At 48.2% G+C, this 23,081-nt stretch overlaps 1 protein-coding gene across 1 annotated transcript in view; it reads left to right on the forward strand.

Annotated features, from left to right (window-relative positions):
* EFCAB6 (EF-hand calcium binding domain 6) overlaps positions 1–23,081 on the forward strand; it is a 223,760-nt gene that overhangs the window by 161,708 nt on the left and 38,971 nt on the right. Inside the window, exons 24-27 of the mRNA XM_033118658.1 lie at positions 8,150–8,344; positions 12,347–12,502; positions 17,489–17,684; positions 20,802–20,993. Coding sequence (XP_032974549.1) covers positions 8,150–8,344; positions 12,347–12,502; positions 17,489–17,684; positions 20,802–20,993 — 739 coding nt within the window. The remainder of the gene's footprint in view (positions 1–8,149; positions 8,345–12,346; positions 12,503–17,488; positions 17,685–20,801; positions 20,994–23,081) is intronic.

A 23,081-nucleotide genomic window follows, 5' to 3' on the forward strand; every position in this document is an offset into this window, starting at 1 on the left:
CGGGCAGGACGGGAGACAAGCGCAGGAGGGCCGGGCCATCGGGGAGTGGGAAGCAGTCATGGCAGGAATGATGTGGAAATAGTTCCAAGGCGTCAGGATGCGGAAGGAGGACTCCTGACCCATGGGACAGTCAGGGAGGCTCCCAGGGGACACGGGCGACTACAGCCCATCACCTCCCCGAAATCCTTGTTCGGGGCCTTCCTAAGCAGGCATCTGGGAACAGGGATCTCTGAGAGGCACAGTAATAGGAAGACAGCAGGAAGCACTTCCGGGAAGGGCCTGGGTGGGGTGGGTGCTGGGAGACTGCCGTCTCCATCAGGGCGGGACCCGTGGGAACGAGCGGCGGAGGAGCCAAGTGTCCCCGTGAGGGCTCCCGCGTGGAGAATAAATGCGCTCAGCCTTCTTCCTGCAGGCGGATGGAGCGAATTTCCGTTTTCATGGGAGGCAGACACTCATGGTTGCTTTTGGCCAAAGTTTCTTCATGTCTTTATTACATTATTAAGTGTCCAAATGTCTAACCTGTGTTGAAACTGTTTGAAGTGAGGGTTTTTACCCACTTTTGTTTAGTTGACTGCACACCATGGAAGGGGAGTGGTTAAGAGTGAGGGGTCTGCAGCCAGATGTGTGGCCCTGGCTCCAGCCTCCACCCCTTAGCTGTGTGGCCTCTATCAAGTTACTTAACTTCTCTGTGTCTCATTCTGCTCATCTGCAAAATGGGGCTAATTACCTCTATCACCTAAGAATGCTGGGAGGTTGGGTTAATTAATGGGTATAAAATGCTGGCTCCTGATAAATTTAACAAACCTCCTCATTTCTTCATTCAGCAAATACCTATGAAACACCTGTTTGTGTGGTTCTTTGCTGGGCCGGGCATGATGGACATGAGTAAATAATAAAGAACTCATCCCCTTATGATGTGCACGTGGTCTTAGAAGAGAAATACTTGTAAGTCAGGCGCCGTGGTCCCCCGGGGGCTTGACGAAGGCTTCAGAGACTTCAGGTGACTTTGAAGCGGAGTGAGTGTGAGCGTGTGCGAGGCAGGGCAGGCTCCTGCAGTCACTGAGCAACGTCACGGCCTCTGGTCAAGATCCCTCCGGGACCAGGAGTGCCACCACCCCCTGACCTGTGTACACCAGCAGAGACGGGGAAAGAACACAGAGGTCAGCTTTGTCGGGACCAGGCCTGGGACCGTGGTCGTCACTTTGCCCCCGTTCTGCTGGTCAGAATGCCTTCACGTGGCTGTGCCCACCTCCGGGAAAGGCTGGGAGAAGCAGTCTAGGTGTGTGTCCTGGGGGAAAAGAAAGGGAGATGGGAGAATGCATAATGGCATCTGCCACATGTGGAATTACCTCCAAGGGGAAAGGCAAGAGAGCATTTGAGAGAGGAAACTCCAGGAGTACAGCAGTACCTTGGTTTTCGAACGTCTCCGTTGACAAACATTTCAGTTTACAAACGCCGTGAGCCCGGAAGTAACTGCTTCGGTTTTTGAACACGCCTCAGAAGTGGAACATGTCACACGGCTTCCTGAGTGCAGGATCCTGAGGCCGAGCTGTCGGCTGTTTTCCAACATTTCAGAACTCGAACAGTCTTCTGGAAGGATTACGTTAGAAAACCGAGGTACCGCTGTATATCCACCAGTGTCCAAGCGGGAATGCAGAAACCACTCTAGTATTTGCGGCCAAGTGGGGTACATGTGACTGATTACAGAGGATTGTGGGACGGGACGGGGTCTGAGGAGGGAATGTGGTATTATTACTCAGAGACCAGGAGGCCGAGCGGGAAGAGCAGAGCGGGGGTCAGTCACCCTGAGGTCAGGAAGCTGCCCCCTCCCCAGGACAGGAGGACAAGTGGGAAATGGTGTTTCTGGGAGAACAGGGGGTTTCGTCCACCCCTGATGATGTCTCGGAATCTGCTAGAACTTCAGCTGGAGCCACAGCCCCCATAGGAGTGCCCTGCAAACAGCCCTGCCTTCTGACTGGGCAGACCCAGAGGCAGCCGGAGGATAGCTCAGGAGACTTGCCCAAGGATGGGGGCCACCAGATGGCTGTCCCCTTCTGGAGCAGGGCACCCGGGGGCAGGGACACAGGCAGCCTGGGACTCACAGGACAGGAGGTCGCCCATCAGCTGAACCGCGTCCTGAGGGGCAGAACAAGGTAGGAACCTGATCCCACTGGCCAGGTGTTCGGTAGGGAAAGACCTAGGCAGGCCCATGTTCTAGAAAGTTCACTCTAGCCCCAGGGAGAAGGATGACTTGCAGCAGACATGGCAGGAGGTGTGGAGGTGAATTAGGGGCTGTCTCGGTGATCCAAGCGAGAGGAGGGGGTGTGTTTTCCTAAGTGCTAGGACTAGAAAGGAAATGACGGGTGTGTGAGAGATTTAGGAAGCAAAATTAGCTTTTAGCAGCCTGGAAGGAGAGGCAGTGTGAGGAGGACATTGGGTGCTCTCAGATTCACCTGAGGACTCATGCACAGAATTCAGGAAGCTCCCCAGGAAGCCATGCTCTGATCAGGACCTGCACCCTGTCCCATGGCGCCCGGGGCTGAGCTGTGTGGCCTGGGGCCAGTGACTCACCTTCTCTGGGTTTCAGTCGTCTATTAAACGGGATGGTTCTGGGGACCAAATGTGTGCAGACTACCTGGCATACAGAGGCATAAGAATTAGAGCAAAAAGACCATATAGATTTGAAATTATTTTCTGCTTGTAACATTAATAATGCACGTTCATTTTAGAAGACAGAAAATCCAAAAAAGCATAGAGGAAACGACATCACCAATAAAGCAGCCGTAGCCCAGTCGGCAGAGATGATGAACTGTGGTGACTTGGTGGTGTGTTTTGCATCCTCTTCCTATGCGTTTCAGCGATGCCACTTGAGTCGCCCCCATGACCCTCCTGGCCTGTTCCTCTCAGTGTTTGCTGATAGTGACAGTGGCACTGGACACGCAGGCAGGGCCTGTCCCCGAGGGGTTGTCACCAGGAGCCCCCTCCAGTAGCCCGTACGAGAGGGCCACTCTCCCATGGGACCGTGCCAGGTGGAGTGAATAGGGACCACGGCGAAGGTGGGAGCTGCTGGGGCCAGCGAGACACTCTGCCAGCTCAAGGGGTCCAGGCGGGTCCAAGTCCATTACCAGAATAGGAAACCCCCAAAATCGGGTAGGTGCAAGCAGAGAGGAAAATAACATTCTGCTCTTTTGAAAACATGGAATTAGAAAATCAGGCAGAATATAGACAAGTAAAAATTTTCAGCGTCCATTATCCACTCACCATTTATTAAGCACCTGTGAAGTGCACTGTTTCAGGGCTTCGGTTTAGTCTGGAGGGTCTCGTTTGCTGTGGAAGTAAATCAGTGGATTAACCCCCAAATCTCGGTGGCTTAAGCACATCGATGTTTTATTTCTTATTCACCCAAAGTCTGCTGCATGTCTAGTGGCTCTTCCGGACAATTTTCTTCCAAGTGGAGTGACGATTGGGGATCTCAGCAGGGGGCCCCCAGTGAAGGGGGGTGTCCAGAGCAGCAGGGTCACACATGGGCTTTGGCGGGCTTCAGTCCGGAAGTGACGCACTTCTGCCTGAGACCCATCGTCCAGGGCTGGTCAGTGGCCCGGCGGCCTGCACAGGGCAGGACAGCGTGGGGAGCGTGCGGATGCTGAGTGAGTGGCCAGTGTCACAGGCTGGCTGGCTCCCCAAGGATGGAAGGAACCGATGTTCAAGGCTGAAGGAGGCCCCTATGAAAGGAAACCTGCTAACGGAAGCCAGACTAGAGTCCTGAAGACTCAGCTTTCAGGAGCAATACGTTTACTTTGGTTCTGGAGAGACTGCTAGGAATAAATTACAGGCCGGAAGTGCATTCATTTATTCCTTCCTTCATTCATTCATTGGAGCAATCATTAAGCAGGGTTTTGGGGGGAATATCTCTAAGTTGCAGCCCCTGTGCTGGATTCTCTGGTTCCAGAGATGAAGGCAGCTCCCCCGCTCTCAGGTTGTTCACAGCTCAGCAGGGAAGACAAACACACAAACATGGTGACAGCAGCAACTTGCCAGTGTGGCCATGGCTGTGGGAGCCAGGTGGGCGCTCAGGGAGGGAGCCCAGCAGATATGAAACCTGAGTTGACTTAATAAGCAGCCATTAGCCAGACGTGGGGGAAGGGCATGCCTGGGAGCACAGAGGCCCAGGGATGGCAGAGGAAGGCTGCAGGTCATGTCAGAAGAGCTACGACCTGGAGCCTGTCGGGCACGGGACCCCAGGAGCAAGGTGTCCCACAGGCTCGCCGCCCACAGCCCCTTAGGGCCCCAGCGCTCTGCATACCTTCAGGAGCCTCGTTCTGTCAGCTGGAGTTCAACTATTTTGGATCTAAAACAAACTTTGCTGAATAACTATGAAGGCAGTGGATCATAAAAATGCACAGAAGCCTCAAGTCAGAAAGCAGCAGTCTCAGAAACATCAGTTTTGATTATTAGTTGTGAAAATCAGCTAATCAAGTGGACCTGCTAGAAAGTTGTGGAGATAATGCCTGATTTATGTACACTCCTTGATATGGTAGGTAAGGTGTCTATTGGTATAAAGAGAAAAGGCTATGAAAAGTCCCCGTGTCATGTGCATCCACTCATGTGGAGAAGACTTAGGACCTGGCATAAACACGAAGCTAGGTCTCTGTCGGCTCAACCATGGCAGTGCTTAGAAAGACCTCCTCGGGGCCACCTGGAGGAACACCTGAGCCTCGAGACGGAAAGGGATTTGAAAGGGTCGAATGAACAGGGTCTGGCTTAGAAGAGAGACCGAGTGGGAAGTGATAAAAGACTTCATGGGAAGGAAAAGTCTGACCACTGGTGGTCAGCTCCCAGCTCAGCACAGAGAGCGCGTTAGCGACTGAAGTTGCCTGGAACTGCAGCCTTTGAAGGAGTGGGTGTCCCGTCTGGCGTGGCTTTATCCAAGGCTAGACCACTGTCTCCTGCGGAGCTTAGGGAAGGGATGGTGGCCCTGGCTGGGGACTGGAGCAGATGGTGTCTAACCGTCTGTGATGACACCAGGGCTTGCTGTGTGTGCCTGCTGGGCATGGCCACCTCTGGCGCTTGGGCACTTTGCAGCTGTTTGAGGCATCAGACCACCCACACAGAGAGAACTCAAGGCCCAAGCTGCACGAGGTGCCACATCTACCTCCGCTGCTGGGCCTGGGCCATCGGTGGGGTTACCCCAGACCCTCTGCGTCTGGGCAGGAGTGTCAGAAGGTGCTTCCGTCCCTGCTGTAAGAATCAAGCTGTAATCAATGCTGTAAGAATTAAACCGAGCCCGAGGACTAAGACTTCCTCAGCAACGCAAGCGACGTGAACATAGTCACGTCATGTGGCCAGCGGCATCGCTGTATACGCAATAAATGGGCAGAGTAATCTGATTATATCAAATGATTGGCCATCGCCATGTGCAAATGCAAATTTTGATGGGTCCTCTGTTTATGTGCACATTTCTTCTGGCACCTCTGTTGCCGAACCATTTTAAAATTCAACCTGTGGAAGCAAGTTGATTGTTTGTTAATGTGACACAAAGGATGACAGGATGCAGGGTGAGGTTATGTAAGCTGAATTAACTCTGTTATTATTCATATTCATAACAATATTTTCGTCGCAGTTGTCCAATCGTCTTCTGCTCCTTGGCAATGAGAATAGAATGTTTATGATCTGTATTAATGAAGTGTCTCTTCATTCGGTTCAAGTGTCTTGATTTCGAGTTTGTCGTTGGTATCTCCTGAGCATAACACACTAGGATGGCAGTCCCTCCTTAGGGACACGTGTCCTTCACATTCACGAGCTCGGCAGACACGCACTGGTTGCGAAGCTTTGCAGGGCGTGTCGCTGGGCATGTGAGTTTGTCCGGAACAATAAATAAGGCATGGCTTCTCCTTGAGAACCCTGCCCTCTCTCAGGGAGAGCAGACATGGACAGGAGCTGGAGGCAGGAGCAGGGGTGCCTGAACGCTGAGGCGGCAAACAGCAGCAGTGAACCCCAGCATGCACTCCCTGTGTGCTGAGCCCGGGGGCAGCCCCTCCGTGCACTTCCCCTCAGTGCCCCCCCCCACGCCCAAAGAGTCCAGAGGAAGGTGGGCGTACTGTACTTTTGACTGAGGAGGAGGGAGGTTCCGAAAGGCTACCCAGGGGTCGTTTGCCAGGGGAGGGGTCTGTGCACCATTCTCTCAGGAACCCTCCTGTAGGGATGGGGAGCCCTGGGCATTGTTCGGGGGTGTCTTGGCCAGAATTGCATGACTACCTCAGCCTGGTGGCCCAAGGCTGGGCACGGGCCTCGTGCAGTTCAGAGAGAGATGCACGACCCTGGGTCACCCTAGAAGATGGCAAAATGGCAGCCTTTCCCTTCCTTGGTACGTTGACGCAAAGCAGACTCCCCTTTCTGCAGCCATCACCTTACCACCAGCAGCGGGGAAAGCCATTTGGTGGAGGCGCTGGTCCCTTGTGCTGGAACATCACGACTCTGCTGTAGCCACAGGACAAGCCTGGGGTTCAGAGACCCCACAGGCCTCCTTTTGTGGGTGTGTCACCTTGTTCCATTTTAGAAACAAAATTCATTATTTTAGTCCTTTTGGGGGTGCACGTACTAAGGTCGTGCCAATAACAGGTGCCTGGAAAGGTCTTTGAGGGTTTCCTAAATAACACTTACAGCTGTGCAGGGTGCTGAGCCGAGATGTGGGGTCTCGCGCTGTGGTCAGTGGTCACCGATGAGGAAACCGAGCCCCGGAGTGGGGCAGGGCCTGGCCAGAGCCTGGAGTTCTCCTGTACTGCCTGTCAGGGTCGGGGCATCTGCTTCCCTCCTAAGGTGGAGTCCATGATGAAGCAGGTCCTGGTGCTGATAGCAGGGCAGGAGTCACAGGGCAGAGGGAAGCGGAAGCCTGTGGGTGGGGAGAGGCAGAGGCCTCAGGCTCTGTAGGCCCCTTGGGGGAAAGGCCGCTGGGCCTTGGGGAAGGATGGATGGGTCCAACTCCTTGTTTGCAAGTGGCACCTCCCAGTGCTGGAGAAGTCATCATGAAATTGTAAGACTTAGCACAAGGGCATGAGACCTTTGTCCAAACTTCTTATTCCTTTGTTCGTCCTCTACTCGCCACCCCACCCCTTGAGGACAGGAAAGTCAGTCGGGTAAATAAATAGGTTTTCTTCATTGTTACCCAAATAAAACAAACACAAAGGGGACCGTGGGTTCTGCAGACCCTGGCTGCTCCATAAAGGAAGCCGCCCTCCTTGCGCTCAGACAACCGTCCACACCACGCCTGCCGACGCCTATGCCCGCACCACCCTTTAAATATAGTCATGGTCCTTGGAACTCTGAGTTCATCTGGGAAAAATCACATCTACAGACGCCATTTTTATCGATTAAATGAAGACCAAGATCTTTCCGTAAAAATAAGTGCTTTTTTTTTTTAAGAAAATTGGCAATTTGCTTAAAAATTTTTTTATTGAAGTATAATTCTGTTCTACTTGAATAATGTAGGGAGATAAGAAATGCTCCATTATGCCTTTTTAAATATTGAATTATAATTCAGAAAAAATCTCAGTAGTAGAAAATGACATAAACGGTCCATAGCCTAATTCTTACCTTGTTTTCCTTACTAGCCTGTCTCGTATGTAACTGGCATCTCTTCAAAGAGAAATTTGAATCAAGTGGCATTCATTTATTTGAGTTTTAAGATTGTACATGCTCTTTGAAGGATTTTCTTCCTTTACATAGTTTTCTTCCTTTAATAGTTCCTTTACATGTAGGTGATCAATACAAAACTATTGAATGAATGAAAGGGTTGATCTAAATTTTCTATGGTCACAACTGTGTTTGTATCAGAATGTCAGGTGAGCGAATTTGGTTGCCAGCTCATGGGGTGGGCTGAGACCCCCTTACACAAGGTGAGCTTTCTGTGGATTTGGGCAGTGGGTTTCAAACTTCAACGTGCCAGGAACCGCCTGCGGACCTTGTTAAATGCAGGCTCACATCAGGTCTGGGCTGAGGCCCGAGGCTCTGCACCTGTGACGCCAGGGGAGCCGCTGGTCTGCAGAGTACGCTGCGTGGTAAGGAGCTAGGGGAGCCCTCCCAGATCTCGTCACAACCCTGAGTACCAACACAGCTTGGCAGCTCCTGATGAGAGTTTTGTTTGTCTTTAAAGGTATGACACCGAGGGAAGAGGGCACATAACTTACCAAGACTTTTTACAGAAGCTGGGCATTCACTATTCAGGGGACATTCACCGGCCCTATGCGGAGGATTATTCCAACTTCATGGGTCACTTCACAAAGCCACAGCAGGTGCAAGAGGAGATCAGAGAGCTGCAGCAGAGCACAGAGAAGGCTGTGTCAGCCAGGTGAGCGGGCCCGCCTCTGGGGCCAGGAGCTGGCGGCGTGTTCCACAGTCACCCCGTAACACATGTTGTTTGCAAGCGGCACCTCCCAGTGCTGGAGAAGTCATCCTGAAATTGTAAGACTCGTTCACTGCTGGAGATTCCAGAAATCAGTGCTAAGTCACGGAACTCGACAGGAGTTCAAGAGCTATAAGCCTACCCCACCTGACCCGGTCACACAGACCCTTGTGTCATTCATATTTTGTAGGTTGCCCTTGAGAATTGTCCCTTTAAGGTGTTCAGTGCATATTGCCGGCCCATCGCTGGCCCAACTAGAATTGAGTTTCATAAAGACGTGCCTGTCTGTACCCAGTGCCTGACACCTGATGGGCATTGTGAATATTTGTTGGATGGATGGATGGATAGATGGATGGATGATAGATGGATGGGTGGATGGATGGATGAACAGATATTCTTTAAGTCAGTGCTTCTATTTTGGGGACTTTACCCCAAAGACATAATGCAGAAGAGCCATCACAGCAGTGGGAAGGCCTGACTTGCTGTGAGTCCTCAACAAAAGGACCCCCTGCCAGTCCTGTGACTTCACTGGCTTGGAAAGTATGGCCCCAAAGAACATGAAACAGTATATGCCCTCCTACAAGTATCATCATGAGACTGTGGGACATGTTGTGACAAAAGGCTAATTGGAAATGACATTTCAAACTGTCTCTATACCGTGGTTGGAGCTATGTCGGGAGTACGTGCCTGTCCATAAGGACCGAGAGACGCTGTGCAAAGGGTAACATGTTGTATTGGGAGGGTGGGACGGTGCATGATTATTTTCAAAGTTTAAAGCTAGCTACCAATGTCCTATCTTAGAAACTGATAACCTAGGAGACAATTTTGCCACATTTTTCACGTGACCATAAAGCAAAGGACAGGTTTTCTTGGTCAGTTTCAGTCCCTGGTGGGTACCCGTCAGCTCTGCCCAGCCCGGGGACTCTGCTTCCAGCTCCACAGCGCTGCTCCTCATGGCTCTTAACTGTGTGTCTGTCTGTCTTTCGTCTGTCACTTCAGCTCTCTGTCCCCACCACCTCAAATGAGTGAATGACTTGCTAAAGAATCCCCCCCAAAGGAAGTAAGAACCCCAAGGACAGAGGGATGAAATGTAATGGCTGAAATGCCCCTGAATTATGTCTAAGTTACTGAGTTATAAGGAGAATTGACTTTGTGAATTTTAAACTAAAAATATGCATAAGATTGGTATAAATCAAATACGCCATAAAACTAATGCGAGAAATGGAATTTATCTTTATCAGACTGGGCTGGCCTCATTACCCACTCGTGTCTTCCCTTCCCTTCTCTCCTGCCACGCGTGAGTAATGAGACTGAGAGGAAGCCCCCACCCTTGGCACCATACGGCACGTTGTTTCTCTTCTGTGTTTCTACTTATTGTGTGAGTGTGGATCCGTAGCTGAGACAACAACGTGCCACCAGACGACGCAGTTCTGATCACCAAGCTCAGTGAACTGACTCCCACGCTCGCCGTCCTCTTTGCCACAATCTTACTCTCTCACTAAACGTAATCCTGGTTTCGTACAAATGCGTGACTGACTTCTGTTTTCTCGAAGACGTCAGATTATAGAATGGCCAAGAAACTCTGCCCTTCGGAATGGCCCGCTTTTACACTTCGGTGTCAGTGGGTCTTCCAGATCATCTGTAAGATTCAGTGTTGCCAGGACTTTTTACCTCCTCATTGCTACTGAAACTCTGATAAGATTGACAGATGGGAGTCATGTTCGATGAAAGGGACCCAAAATGGTATATTTTTGCTTCTTAAACCTAAGGGAATTGATTTTGTTTTGGCGTGCCCTAACTATATTTTAAAAATTAAGAAAGTCTTTCTTTTGAACTTATTCTCCACACCTTGCTCTTTTTGCCCGAGCCTGATTTGAAGATTCAGAATCAGTGCAGCCAAAGGGAACGAGCCATGTAAGCACGGCCTGTTCTGAAATGCAAACTGAGAGGTGGAGGAGTGAAACCAGCAGTTCCGGCTGTGCCAACAGGCCAGGCTGTGTGGGAGGGGCTCTGTGGCCATCCCACTGGCCGTGAGTGACAGTGGCCTCTTCAGGCTTCTGTCTCATTGTCCAAACCAGGACCTGGACAGGGGCCCAGAGCAGCAGCAGCGTCGGCTCACACCGGTGCTGTCTGGCGGTGTGGCGTGGTCTGTGCTCTCAGCCCTCATTTCCTCTGCAAGGAAAACCAGTCCCAGAAATGCTGAATGCCTCAATGTTCTAATAACCTGGATCGCCAAAAACGTTTTGACTTTTTATACCTTCATTTGCTTTCGTTTTGAAGGACTACGTGCAATATAATAGTTGCGATGACGAATACTCATTTTGTGACATGGGACTGAATTGAGCACACACCTGTAAGGGAAGCCAGACCGTCACTGCTGTTGGTATCCATTCAGGGAGGGTCAGTGCCACTGGTATCAGATGTCAGGCAGCTCCCCCACTGGAGGGAGGGGGCGAGGAGCAGGGGACCCTGGAGCTTCAACGTCATTGTGTCCCCGTCCCTCCCCGAATATTCCCACGCAACATCTCCTCTTCTGGACTTCGGACTTTTCTGTTCCTGTGGATGATTTTTTTCCAGGCGTGCTCAAGAAACTGCCGTCTCCACAAATACACGTCTGAGGTGGCAGACAATCACCAGCAGGTCCCATGTTTACAGTTTCTAGCATATTCTTTTCCCTGAGTAGAAACCCCCCAGTCTGAGCCTGTCAGACAAGCACGTTGGTCACTCAGTGTGATGGCAAGAGCTTTTTCAGAGACTGAGATCACGCGAGGTTATGGAATTTATAATCAGCCCACCACAGGTCAAGTGCAAGATTGCCCATTCTTAAAGATGTCCACACTCCCTTAGTGTCTTAACAGAAACTATTTTGTCAAGGAAGAATTTTCCTGAAAAATGGAATCATAGAAACTTGAACACATTCTACAAGAAAATCACCCTCAAGCGGGAGCTAAGGGGACCCTGTGTCCTTACGAGGGCTGAGCCTGGGGCCCTGACTCCACCCCGGGCCGCCTGGGGCCCTGACTCCACCCCGGGCCGGGCGCTGTCTTGTTCCTCATCTCTGCAGTGGGGGTGATCGCCACCCAGCACCCCTGCAGGGTTGGTGAGAAGAATGGATGGGAGAGGGCACGGGAGGAAGCTCTTGATTTGTCAGTGCCGTGCACAGATGGTGGCTGTGTCTTAGCAAAGTACCCGATAAAACATGAGGTTCCCTGGCCCCCTCCCGCCGCCCCCCTGCAGTGCTGACAGGACTGAGCCCCTCTGCCCTCCTCATGCACACCTGCATTCCTGCAGGCCTTAGCACTGGCTGTCCCGGGACCCCCCGCTGACTCCTTCACCTCCCAGTCTTGCCCACCTGTCACCTTCCTAGTGACACCTATCTGCTCCTCCCTGCTGGAAGGGCAGCCTCCTTCCACGGTGGGCCAGCCCCATCCCGTTCACCAGCTCGCGGCTAACCCACTAACCCCCATGCTGGGCACGGGTGCCTTCTGTTTAGGGTTGGCCCTGTCCTGTGGGAATGTAACTTCTAGTGGGGCCGGTTCGACCCCCTAGATGTATCCTGACACCACGAGTAGCTGCAGGCCCGTAACAGATGCTTTGTGAGTCTTCTTGGAGAGAATCAGGTGTATTTCCCACGTATCTGTAATATCACTGCAGTTTTTCTTTTTTGGTCCCATTCTGAAAGTACCAATTCTAGTAAAAAGACAAGGCTGTAATTTCTCTAATGTAGTTTTGTTAATGATAATAATAAAATGATAATGATACAGACTTATAATTTCTTCCCCCAGAATACATTTGTATGTCAATGTTACACCAAGACTACAAAACATCTTCAACATCAGTTCTTAGATGAGCCATCAAATCACCACATTAGAATGATCGTGAAATGCTTGCTTTAAAGAAATTGTTTTCCTGATTTAAGTGTGTGGTCTGAAAGGTATTCTCTTTCAGGGATAAGCTTAAGGACCACTATCAAGACATCAGCGAAGCGCTCACCAAACTGGATAAATCCCAAAATGGCTCCATCTCCATATGCGATATGCAGAAAGTGCTGCAGGACTGCGGCTGTCCTCTGAAGGACCAGGAGCTGACCGAGCTTCTAGACAGGTCAGCTTTCAGGAGTTGACTGTTCCTCACAGAGCTCAGTGTGAGGTGGTGCATTGCTTTCATTTCTCCTCCTCTGTCCACTCAAAGAGCCTTTCGATGTCCAGAGAACCTCCCTCCCCCTGTTCCTTTGCCCGGGCTGCATTATAGCAACGGGTTTGAGCTAACCCAAAGCAAAAAGAGAAAGCAACTTGACAACTGCGTGGCTTTTCCTGGTGTGTCTCAGCAGCATAACTTTAGTTTTCCTTTTACCCAAGTTATTCATACACTTTGGCAGGACTCAGACAGCTCGACAAGGTTTATTAAAAACAGCCCCTTTGCCCTGCCTCTCTCCTCATTTCCCATCCCCCAAGTCAACAACTTCCAATACTTGTAACGGATGTCTTTGGGTGTTTAACTCCATATTCCTAAGTGACACGTTACAGAACTGCTTCTTGAAGTTTTTACTGTTAGGCTGTGTCTGTTGACTTCCTACCAGGAAGATGCAGATTTAACTTTTTTTCACCCCTCACATACCACCACCCACCTGACACCCTCAAGCCTCTACCACCCCATGGAAACACACACAAACATCTCTATAGGCTCCCCACATTGCTGCATCTCAATTTTGGGTAAATCAATATTCAGGGTTTATATTATTGTGACGAGGCGATCACTTTCCCTTTCCTATATAGTATTTTGTTTGCCCTGTAGTTAATATTTATCTTATTTTTCTGTTTGCTTAGTTTCCACATAATTGTTATCACGAATTAAACCCCTAACTCAACCCCATTGGTAAATCTCCTTCTTTTAGTGGTTGCTTTAGAATTTGCCATATACACTAACAATTAGCCTAAGTCCAGTTTCAGATAATAGTGTCACTTTATGGGTGGTGCAGGGGTCTTAGAATGGAGCAGTCCATAGCCTTCTGCTGTCCCTGGTAGCACTGCTGTCACTCGCTGCACTTACCCACGTGCTGTAGTCACCCAAGGTACTGCTGGTGTTACGTTGAACAGTTATCTATTAGATCAACTAAGAGTTAGAAAAATACAAGATGTTATTTTTGCTTCATTTATCCCTTCTCCGATGCTCTTCCTTTCTTTATGGCGATCCAAGTTTCTGATCTATATGACTTTCCTTCTCTCTGAAGGATGTCTTTTAGCATTTCTTGCAGGGCAGGGCAGCTGACGATGAATTCCCTCAGTTTTTGTGTGTCTGAGATGGTCTTTATTTCTCCTTCACTTCTGAAGGATAATTTTACTGGATATAGAATTCTTGGTTGGTGATTTTCTTACATTCAACACTTTAAATATTTTAGTCCACTCTTTTCTTGCTTGCATGATTTCTGATGAGAAATACTGTGTAATTCTTACGTTTGTACCTCTGTAGATAAGGTCCCTCCCCCTTCTGGCTTCTTTCAAGATTTTTTTGTCTTCAGCTTTCTACAGTTTGAATATGGTATGCATAGATGTTGACTCTTTGGTACTTATCCTGCTTGGTGTTCTCTGAGCTACCTAGACCTGTGCTTTGTGGCTACCATTAATTTTGGAAAATTCTTGGCTGTTATTACTTCCATTTTTTTTCCCTCCTTTCTCTTTTTTTCTCCTCTGGTATTTCAATTATGCAGCTATTACACTTTTTGAAAATGTCCCACAGTTTTTGGGTATTCTGTTTTGTTTGGTTGTTTCTTTGTTTTCCATTCATTTTTCTCTTTGCATTTCAATTTGGGAAGTTTTTATTGACATACTTCAAGCTTAGTGGTTTTTCTCCTTTACTATGTCCAGCCTACTGGTGAATCCATCAGAGGCATTCTTTACTGTCATTACACTGCTTTTTATTTCCAGCAATTCCTTTTGATACTTTCTTAAGAGTTTGATACTTTCTTAAGAGTTTGATACTTTCTTAAGAGCATCTCTCTAGTTACATTATCCATTTGTCCTTGCATGCTGTCTACATTTCCTGTTAGAGTTTTTTACATAGTTCATTTAAATTTCCTGTCTGGTAATTCCAAAATATGTGTCATCTCTGAGTCTGGTTCTCATGCCTTTAGTTTGGATGGGAGTTGGGCTGTGTCTAATGTTACTGTAGCTGTTGATTTCCTCCAGCATCCTTGTTTTTGTCCCTTCTGGTTCCTTTGGGTTTCCCTAGGAACTCCTCTTTAAATAAAATCTATGTTTTTCAGCTCTTTCCATTGTAACCTTTTGTTATTATTAAGAAACTTCATATTTATATTGTGATTTTATTGGATAGGGTGTTTCCTGAAGTTTTTAATTTCCTTTTTGTTTTTCTTGAACTATTTTCCTTCATTTTACCTTGTCAAATAAAGACAAATCCAGACTTAGTAAAGAGAGACTTTATTTGAAAAGACTTTATTGCAGTAGGGCGGGGAGGGCTGTTGTTCTAGGGGAAGGGGAATTGTTGCAATAGGGAGAGCACTCTGACCAGGAAATCTGTAAACATCTCAAAGTGTAGGCAGAATTTAAAAAGCGAGAAAGAACTGAGTATGGGGGATGAGATGTGTGAGTAAATAGTGTGATTAGAGAGTCGTGGTCAGAGTCTCAGGAAGGGCCGTTGAGGTGGGGCTGCTCCACATTCCAACACTGGCTCAGGGTGAGGGTGGGTCAGACTCGGGGGGTCTGTGGGAAGGAGACAAGCTTAATTAAAGTTGGGTCAAGTTAGCAGGCATTTTGTCCAGATTGGTCAGTAAATACAAACCCTTCAGCTAATCATTTATGAGAATGGGAATTTGGAGATCCGCCTTGTCATAGGCAAACCTGGGGACACCCATGAGTCTTTTCCAAGTCATGTGCAGAAAGGGTGGTTTTTTGCTGCAAGCCATTTCCAAGGACGTAAAGGGAGGGTGATTTCTTTAACTGCCATTGGTTTCTAGGAACACAGGGCTCAGGTAAAGTATAATTTGTCAGCCTTCCACTTTCCCCAGCATTCCTTCCCACTTTCGATTCTCTTGGGTTTTTTCCCTGACGCCCTCCAACCTAGAGCCTGGCCCCATCCTCCTGTTCCCGTCTGCTGCCCTCACTGTTCTCCGGGGTGGCAGCCCCGTCTCCAAACTTTCATGTCTTTTTATCTTTTAATTTACGTTCTTAGTTTGCTGGAGTACTTCCTGAAGTAATTTCCTTAGAAAGGGTGGATGGAAAGTAAATTTTCTGAGTTTTCGTTTATCTGAAAATATTTTTATTCTCCTTCACACAGATTGCTAGCTTGTGTGTGCATAGAATCCTAGGGAGAAAATCATTTTCCCTTGAAATTTTGAAAACATTGTTCTATTGTATTCAACACGTCCAATGTGTGTGTGTGTGTGTGTGTGTGTGTGTGTGTAAAAGGAGGACCATTTCATCTTCAAATGCCTGTGTGTTCTCTTCTTCCTTGCACAGGCCTCCTCTCACTAAATCTATTTCCAGCTGAACAAGAATTCATATGCATTCAACGAATAAATCATGGAAAAGTAGCACCAGATAAATAATTAACTAAATGATTATAAGAGCGTCTTTTAAAACATAGTTAGGCTTGATACTTTTATAAACAACAACAAAAGGACTATGGAATTTTTTTAGCCCACCTTTCAATGGGGGTGATCAACTTTTTTACGAATTGAAACCTTAATAAGGATCCATCGCTCAGTTGCTTGTTTCTTCTCAAAGACCTCTTGATGATAAACATCTCTGTTATTTGTAATTATATGTAGATTATTCTTTTCTAGATCCAAAATAGACTTTTCTAAATAATGCTGAGGAGATTAGCATATGCATTTGATTTTATTACTAAATTTTAATACCAAGTTGGCAGTTTATCCTGCTGATGAAATAGAGCTGATTATCTTTTCCTCCATGTCTCCATCACATGAGCCAATGCCGTGAGGCCCCGGGAAGGCTGGTCTGCAGCTGTGGGTTGGAAAAGCACAGCTCTTGGCTTGTTTTCTTTAGAAACATATCTGAGTCACTAGAAACTTCTCTCTCCAGCTTTCCAACGTTCCAAACTGTTCTTATTTGACACTCCACTTCATCCTGCTGAAAGAAAGTGTAGATGTAAAAGTGCCAGAAATGCCCAGAGAACTTAAGTTACAGAACGTGAATGCAGTTAAACTGTATTTTGAATTATTTTACATCTTTAATAAATGCGCTCCCTGTTCTCACGACACTTGGGTTTTTCTCTCACAGTATATTCTTTTAGAACTTCTGTTGTTGGCGTCAAGGGTAGGAAGGGGCCTCTGTTTCTCCATGGATGTCCTTGTTGACATACACATAAAAATTCAGGTGGAATTTTTATTTGAGAAAACACTAAGCTATATAGGTTTTGTAAAAATACCTTTTGAGTGCTTTCAGCTTGACAACTCAGTTTCAACCATCCTTGAAAAAGACTCATCATATGTTTTACTGAGTACCTCTGTTTTCCTTCTCACTGTCTCTGGCCTATTTCTCTTCTCTTCGTATTCCCCTGGCACTTCTCGGTGCAGACCCTCGTTAGCTGAGGTCGCCATGACCACAACCCCTGGCTCCACCATCCCCAGTCTTGCGTTTACCCCACCCCCACTGTCTTGCCTCCAGAGCGTCTCTGACCCCACCATCATGTTTATCTCCCCGTGATACTACGCTGCCAGGGTCACGTCCCTGCTGAAGTGCCGTCGTTTACCCGTCATGGACCAGATCCCTTAGCCAGGCTCCTCTGCCCATCTCCTACTCTCCGAAGCTGTGAGCCCTGTTGGCCAGACTTCAAGTGTCAGAGCTTCCGGGCAGGACAGTCTGTGGCCTCCCCGGCTGGCCACAGTGTCCCTGCAGTCTCACCTCTCATAGCCCTTCCCTTCCCCTCGTAATGCAGCTTCTGAGTGTGCCCCCCACTGTCACAGGTCGTTGGTAGGCACGCACCCACAGGCCAGAGAACAGTGTCTTAACTCACATTCTCCACACTGTGCTGTGCTCAGCAGTGTTTGTTGAATGAATAAGTGATGTGATTTTTTTTTTAATTAATATATTCTCTTCTTTCTTTTGCAACAAGCTGGGGGGTCAGCTGGCAGAATAATTCCATCAATTCCCTTGAATTCTTGAGAGCAGTGGAGAACAGCAAGCCATCAAGACCTCAGCCAAAAGAAAAAGAAGAGGACGTGCCAATCAATTTTGCCACACTAAATCCAGAGGAGCTTCTGAGGAACATCCAGAAAGTGGTTGCCTCTTCCAGTCCGGCTTTGTCAGAGGTACGGCAGATGACAAAGTGCTTTCGTCATGGAAACTCCGCTCTGGGACTCGCGTCAGCCCATGAGAAATGACCTCAGCCCGCGCCCTCCTCCAGGACCCCCTCCGCCTCTCTCTACTGTCCTTCAGGTGTCAGGCCTCAGATGTGTTGGTCAAGATTACATTGTTCATTTGAGCAAATGTTTACCCATTTTTGCTCGCTAAAAAGCTACCCTCACTGTACCCCACCCAGCATGTGTTCTCGGAGGCAGAAGTGCTGCGTGTTTGGCAGATGCTGGGTCTGGGGTGAGCACAGGGGGTTCCAGGCAGAGGGCAGCAGTCAGAGGCCTCCAGGGGAGCATGGACTCAGTACATCCAACGAGCGCTGGGCCAGGGAGATAAGTGACATCAGGTGGACATGACGAGATTGGCCAGGACCAGGCTAGGGCAGAGACTCACCGTGAAGGCTGGCAGGAGCCAGGCGAGGGTGTGAGAAGAGCGACCCCTGAGCACGCTGACGTTTAGGCTGACATCTGTGTAATACCGTAGAGCGTGCTGAGTGAGACCTGCTGTATGTGGAGGGGGTGCTATATGTGCTGAGCCAGAGTCCTCGGAAAATAACGCTGAGGCCCCACTGCCGGCGAGGTCATGGTCCCCCAGATGGGTCCACATGTGAGTTTCCCGGCAGCCGCAGTGAGGAGAGGAGATGCTGTCTGCAGAAGGCAGGTCTTGCCGTCTAACGAGATGGGCATGAGAAGCTGGCAGGCCCTGCCCGACAGCCCGTCAGAGCAGGGCTGCCTCTCTGTCTGCATGTGCAGACTCACACACCCGCTCAGAACCCTAGGACATATTTGCTCAATCCCCAGCATGAGTGAAGACCCCTCAGTAGGCAGGTAAGACTCTGGAGTCCAAGTGGAAGGGATTCGTGGGGAGAGAAGGAGAAAGGCAGGGGCAGCCCAACCAACTTGAGAATGTTCTGGAAGGCCAGCTCACTTGGCGTGTATCTTGGAGAGCAGACGTTTGTTTTTTTTTCCTGCATCTGGGAATTCTCTGTGAGGATTTAACATTTATATGTCTTTATTTTGATGATTATCTAAAGAGAAATTAGTATGAAAATGATGTGGGTCATCTAGAAAAGCTATCTGTACACCTTTCAACACCGGAGCTCATGCTCAAGACTGCCCTGGCTGAGTGGTCTGCAAACTCGGACGTGCACAGGGACCAGGAATAAGATAAATAACAAAGGGAGCCAGGTGGGGCCCAGCCAGAGGTACGGCCCTGGAGACAGGGCAGCTTCTCCTCAGCCCTGGCCGACTATTGCTGAGCTGAAAGTGGGCCCAGTGTGGGCCCTAAATCCTTTGGGTTTTTTATGAGAAGCTCTGAAGCCTCCTGATTTCTAAATGTCAGCACATATTTCAGATTTTTCAGAAGCCCTGTGCAGGCCAGATAAAGCCATTTGCAGGACGGCTTTGCCCCCTTCCATCTTAAAGTGGCACCACTGAACGCCTATCCGGGTGTTTCTCAGACTGGGGTCCGCGGAACATTTGGGAGGAACCATGGCTCTCTTTTCTGAGACGCACTCCTTAGGTGATGAGGTTTTAAGCGAGAAAGTGAGTTTCTCCGGCCAAAAGTGGCGGGTGGGCTGAGGGAGAGAGGGCATTAGAGGCCGTGAGCAGAGGAAGGCGTGGTGATGTTGAAGGACAGCCATCAGAGAATACCGATGCGTGTGTGCTTGTCTGCGTATCACTGGAGACGCGCCTAGGATGCATCTTGTTTCGGACATGGCAGCCAAGATCCTATGTGCAGAATTTTATAGATTTCCAGCCTTTTCACATTTGATCCTTCCACCCACCCTGCAGCTTGGCAGGCTGAGCTGACACGGGGAAGCCACACAGACCCAGGGAGTGCAGGTGCCAAGGCTGCCGCTTAGGTCCGCTGAGCGTCTCACGGTGCTCATTTCACAGTACCGCCACGCCTTCTAACACCCTGGGAACCCAAAGTGCTCAGAAGGAGAATGTTTTTATGATCATTCTCCTTCTCCTCTATTGAGATCCGTTAGGTGTCAGGTACCTGGACAGGTGCGTTTTCAGGTTGCCATAGTGAAACTTGGAAACATGAGTTAGGCAGTCCCTCTTTTTTATATCGAAGAAGCTAAGCTCAGAGAGGTTAAGGGCTTATGGTGGGCAACACAGCCACAGTTCAGAGTCTGCTTCCTGACCGTACGTAGGGCCAGAGGTTTTTCTACTCTACACAGCTACCTCGTATTGCCACAAGCTAAATGCAAATTTGAAGCTATGGAGTATTTTAAGGTTAATTTGATTACACATATAACGTCACCCATGGGCTGATGGGGTGTGCCTAATTAGCTCTGAGTGAGAATTAACTACAAGGGAATTTGGTTTTGGGTCTGCAAGAACATTAAATTCTTACTTAAAAAAGATCTTAACCTAGCGCTTGATACAGATTTCCTAGTGCAATAAAAATGAATGATTTTCTTTCGACAGATGGAAAAAAAATGTGCTTTCCTTTTATAGCACAGTTTTGCACTTTTTCAGTTTGACTACTGCACTGGTGGGTTGGCACTGTCTGCCCAGCCCCTTCGGCACAGGCACGGGGCCGTGGGGGTCTTCCTGTAAGGGGAGGGCTCGCGAGCTCTGGCCGAGGATGGAGAAAGGACAGCAGCCTCAGTGGACAAGCCTCAGGGTAGGGTGTAATTGGGGGGGATCCATTGACCCCTCCTCCTGGCCATTTCCAACGTCAGACTCCTAGCTGGACACCCCCGCCCCACCCCTGAGTCAGATTGTACCTGAATCTCCTGTTACAGATGATTTATGCTCAAAGGAGCTAGAATTTAGTGATCGAAAGACCTTGGACAGTTACTGGGGGCCTGGGGGCCTCTTCACTTGTCTTCAAATTCGTATCCAAATAGGAACGGGTAAAGTAAGTTTCCCTCCAACACATATGTTCTTATGCTATCCACACATCTTACCTGTCATAATCGTGGTGTATTTGTTAAGTAATTTAGAATTTACACGGGACTTGCATGCTCTTGATTTCATTTGCATTCAGCAGAAGCAGTACTTAAGAAAAATACTTTTGAAATATTCACTTGACAGTAGCATCTGCCTTTTTTTTTTTAGGCATTTTCTGCATTCGATAAAGAGGACACTGGGTTTGTAAAGGCTTCGGATTTTGGACAAGTTCTTAAGGATTTCTGTTACAAACTAACAGACAATCAGTATCACTGTTTTTTGAGAAAACTGAGAATTCATCTAACCCCCTATATAAATTGGAAATATTTTCTCCAGAACTTCAACTGTTTCCTTGAAAAGGTAAGGCTGTCTGCAGCACATAAGCATCTCTTTTTGAAATGGGACTAAAATTAGTTTTTGCAAAATGGATAATTGATTAAAACCACATTAGATAAATTAGCACTTCATGTAATCAGCTCATTCTAAATGAAAAGTGGGCATCAATTCTACACAGAGTATTAGAAAGTAAATATGTATGTTTTACTTCGCTTGAAATTTATTTTCAAAGAATTTTGCGAGTTTGCTTTTGTCTGGTTGGTTTAGAGTGCTCAGGAATCTTTTAGATCCCTGAAGATGATCTGATATCCAAAGAAGAGAGTCCCACTATGTGTCAGGCCCTGAGCCAGCAGCAGTGGAGGAACTGGGATCCAGTCAAGAGGCATTTGTTGAGGACCCACTATGGGCCGGGCCCTGGGCCATGTAGCGGTCAAGACTGAGGTAGAGGTAAATATGGACATAGCAGGCTTAAACAGAGACATGTGCAGCAGGACCCAGAGGAAGTCAGGGAGGGCTTCCTGGAGGAGGGAGAATGGCTGACGACAGGGCTTGCGTTCCTTCCCGTGGCTGCTTCTCCGGCTGTACAAGCTGTATATTCTTAGCTTGCTTCTTGATCTCCTAATGTAAATGGGCCAAGATCATTAGCAACAGTTACAATCTAGTTTCAACCAGCACGGGTTTCTTTGATCACCATTCTGTGCCGAGTGAGAATGGACACCCAAGTGGCTTGGTCCCTGCCTTCACAGAAGGGCAGATGAAAACATCCATGTGAAGGATGCAACAGCCACATCACAACAGGCTTTACTAGAATATATGTAACTGTCCCCCTGTAGCTGGATGCTTCGGTCGTTTCCAACTGCCATTTTTATACGGAACGAACACCGAAGTTCGTACATCCTTCTTCACTTATCTGGGACAAATTCTTGGACATGCGATTCCTGGAGCAAACAACATGGAGATTTTTAAGGTTTGAGGTTCATTGTGATAATAACAACTGCAAACATTCTATAGCACTTTCTGAGAGTCAGGCACTCTTCTTAGTCCTTTATACCAACTCGTGTGACCCTTTTAATTATCGCTACAAATACACGCTAGTAATATCCTTGTATAGATGAGGGCAGTGGGGCATGGTGACATTAAGTAACTTGTCCACAGCCGCCCGATGGAGAGTAGCAGGTTTATGAACCCAGGAAGTCTCTCCCCTGACCCCAGGCCCCTAAACACTGTGCCATGTCCCCTGGGGACTGTGGGCTTCTCATCTTTGTCATTTAGATGGAGATGCCTAAACAATGTGTACTATTGTGTTGCATGTTTTAAAATTTTATATGTACAGAGGGTGCCAAAAACATGTATACACATTTTAAGAAAGGAAAAAACTGTATTAAAATTACACTGATGGTCACCACTTTGAGCACCTCTTGTAATTGCCGAAGTCAAACATGACTTGTGTTCATCTTTTGTTATCGGTATATATTGAGTATTACAATTTTAATACAGTTTCCCTTTTTAAAAATATGTATACATTTTTGGCACCCTCTGTATGTGGTAGTATATTGAACTTTGTCTTCTGTGCTTATTTTTCTTGCTTAGTGTCATGGGGTTAAGATTTATCCATGTTCTTACATTGGCTTTAGTTCATTCACTTAAGCTGCGGTAAAAAGCTTCTATTACATGAATATCTTCTATTGAATGGACATAGCTCTCTTCAGACAGTTACCATCATCCTGTAAATGTACGTTCTTTGCGATCTCCTCTGTTATGGCGAAGCACCGGTCATTCTCTGTGGCTGGCTCCTTGTGCACACACGGGGCTGCTCTGAATAGAACTGCTGGGCGGGAGGACGGGCGTGCACCCCTCTTCCCAGATGCTGCCACCGTGGGTGCCCCAGGCAGTGTGCGCGCCCAGCAGCCTTGGGTGACACTTCCTGATGCTCCACACCCCTGCTGACACTTGGTATGTATTACCAGGCCTTTGCATTTCTGGCAGTCCGAAGGTTCGTAAGGCCGAACACTTTCGAATGTTATCAGCCATTCAGGCTTCCTTGTCTGTGAATTACCTGCCAGGGTTGCAGTCCTTTGTCCATATGTGAGTTGCAAATACCTTTTCCTGGTC

The sequence above is a fragment of the Rhinolophus ferrumequinum genome, chromosome 10, assembly GCF_004115265.2.
Source record: "Rhinolophus ferrumequinum isolate MPI-CBG mRhiFer1 chromosome 10, mRhiFer1_v1.p, whole genome shotgun sequence".
NCBI lineage: Eukaryota > Metazoa > Chordata > Mammalia > Chiroptera > Rhinolophidae > Rhinolophus > Rhinolophus ferrumequinum.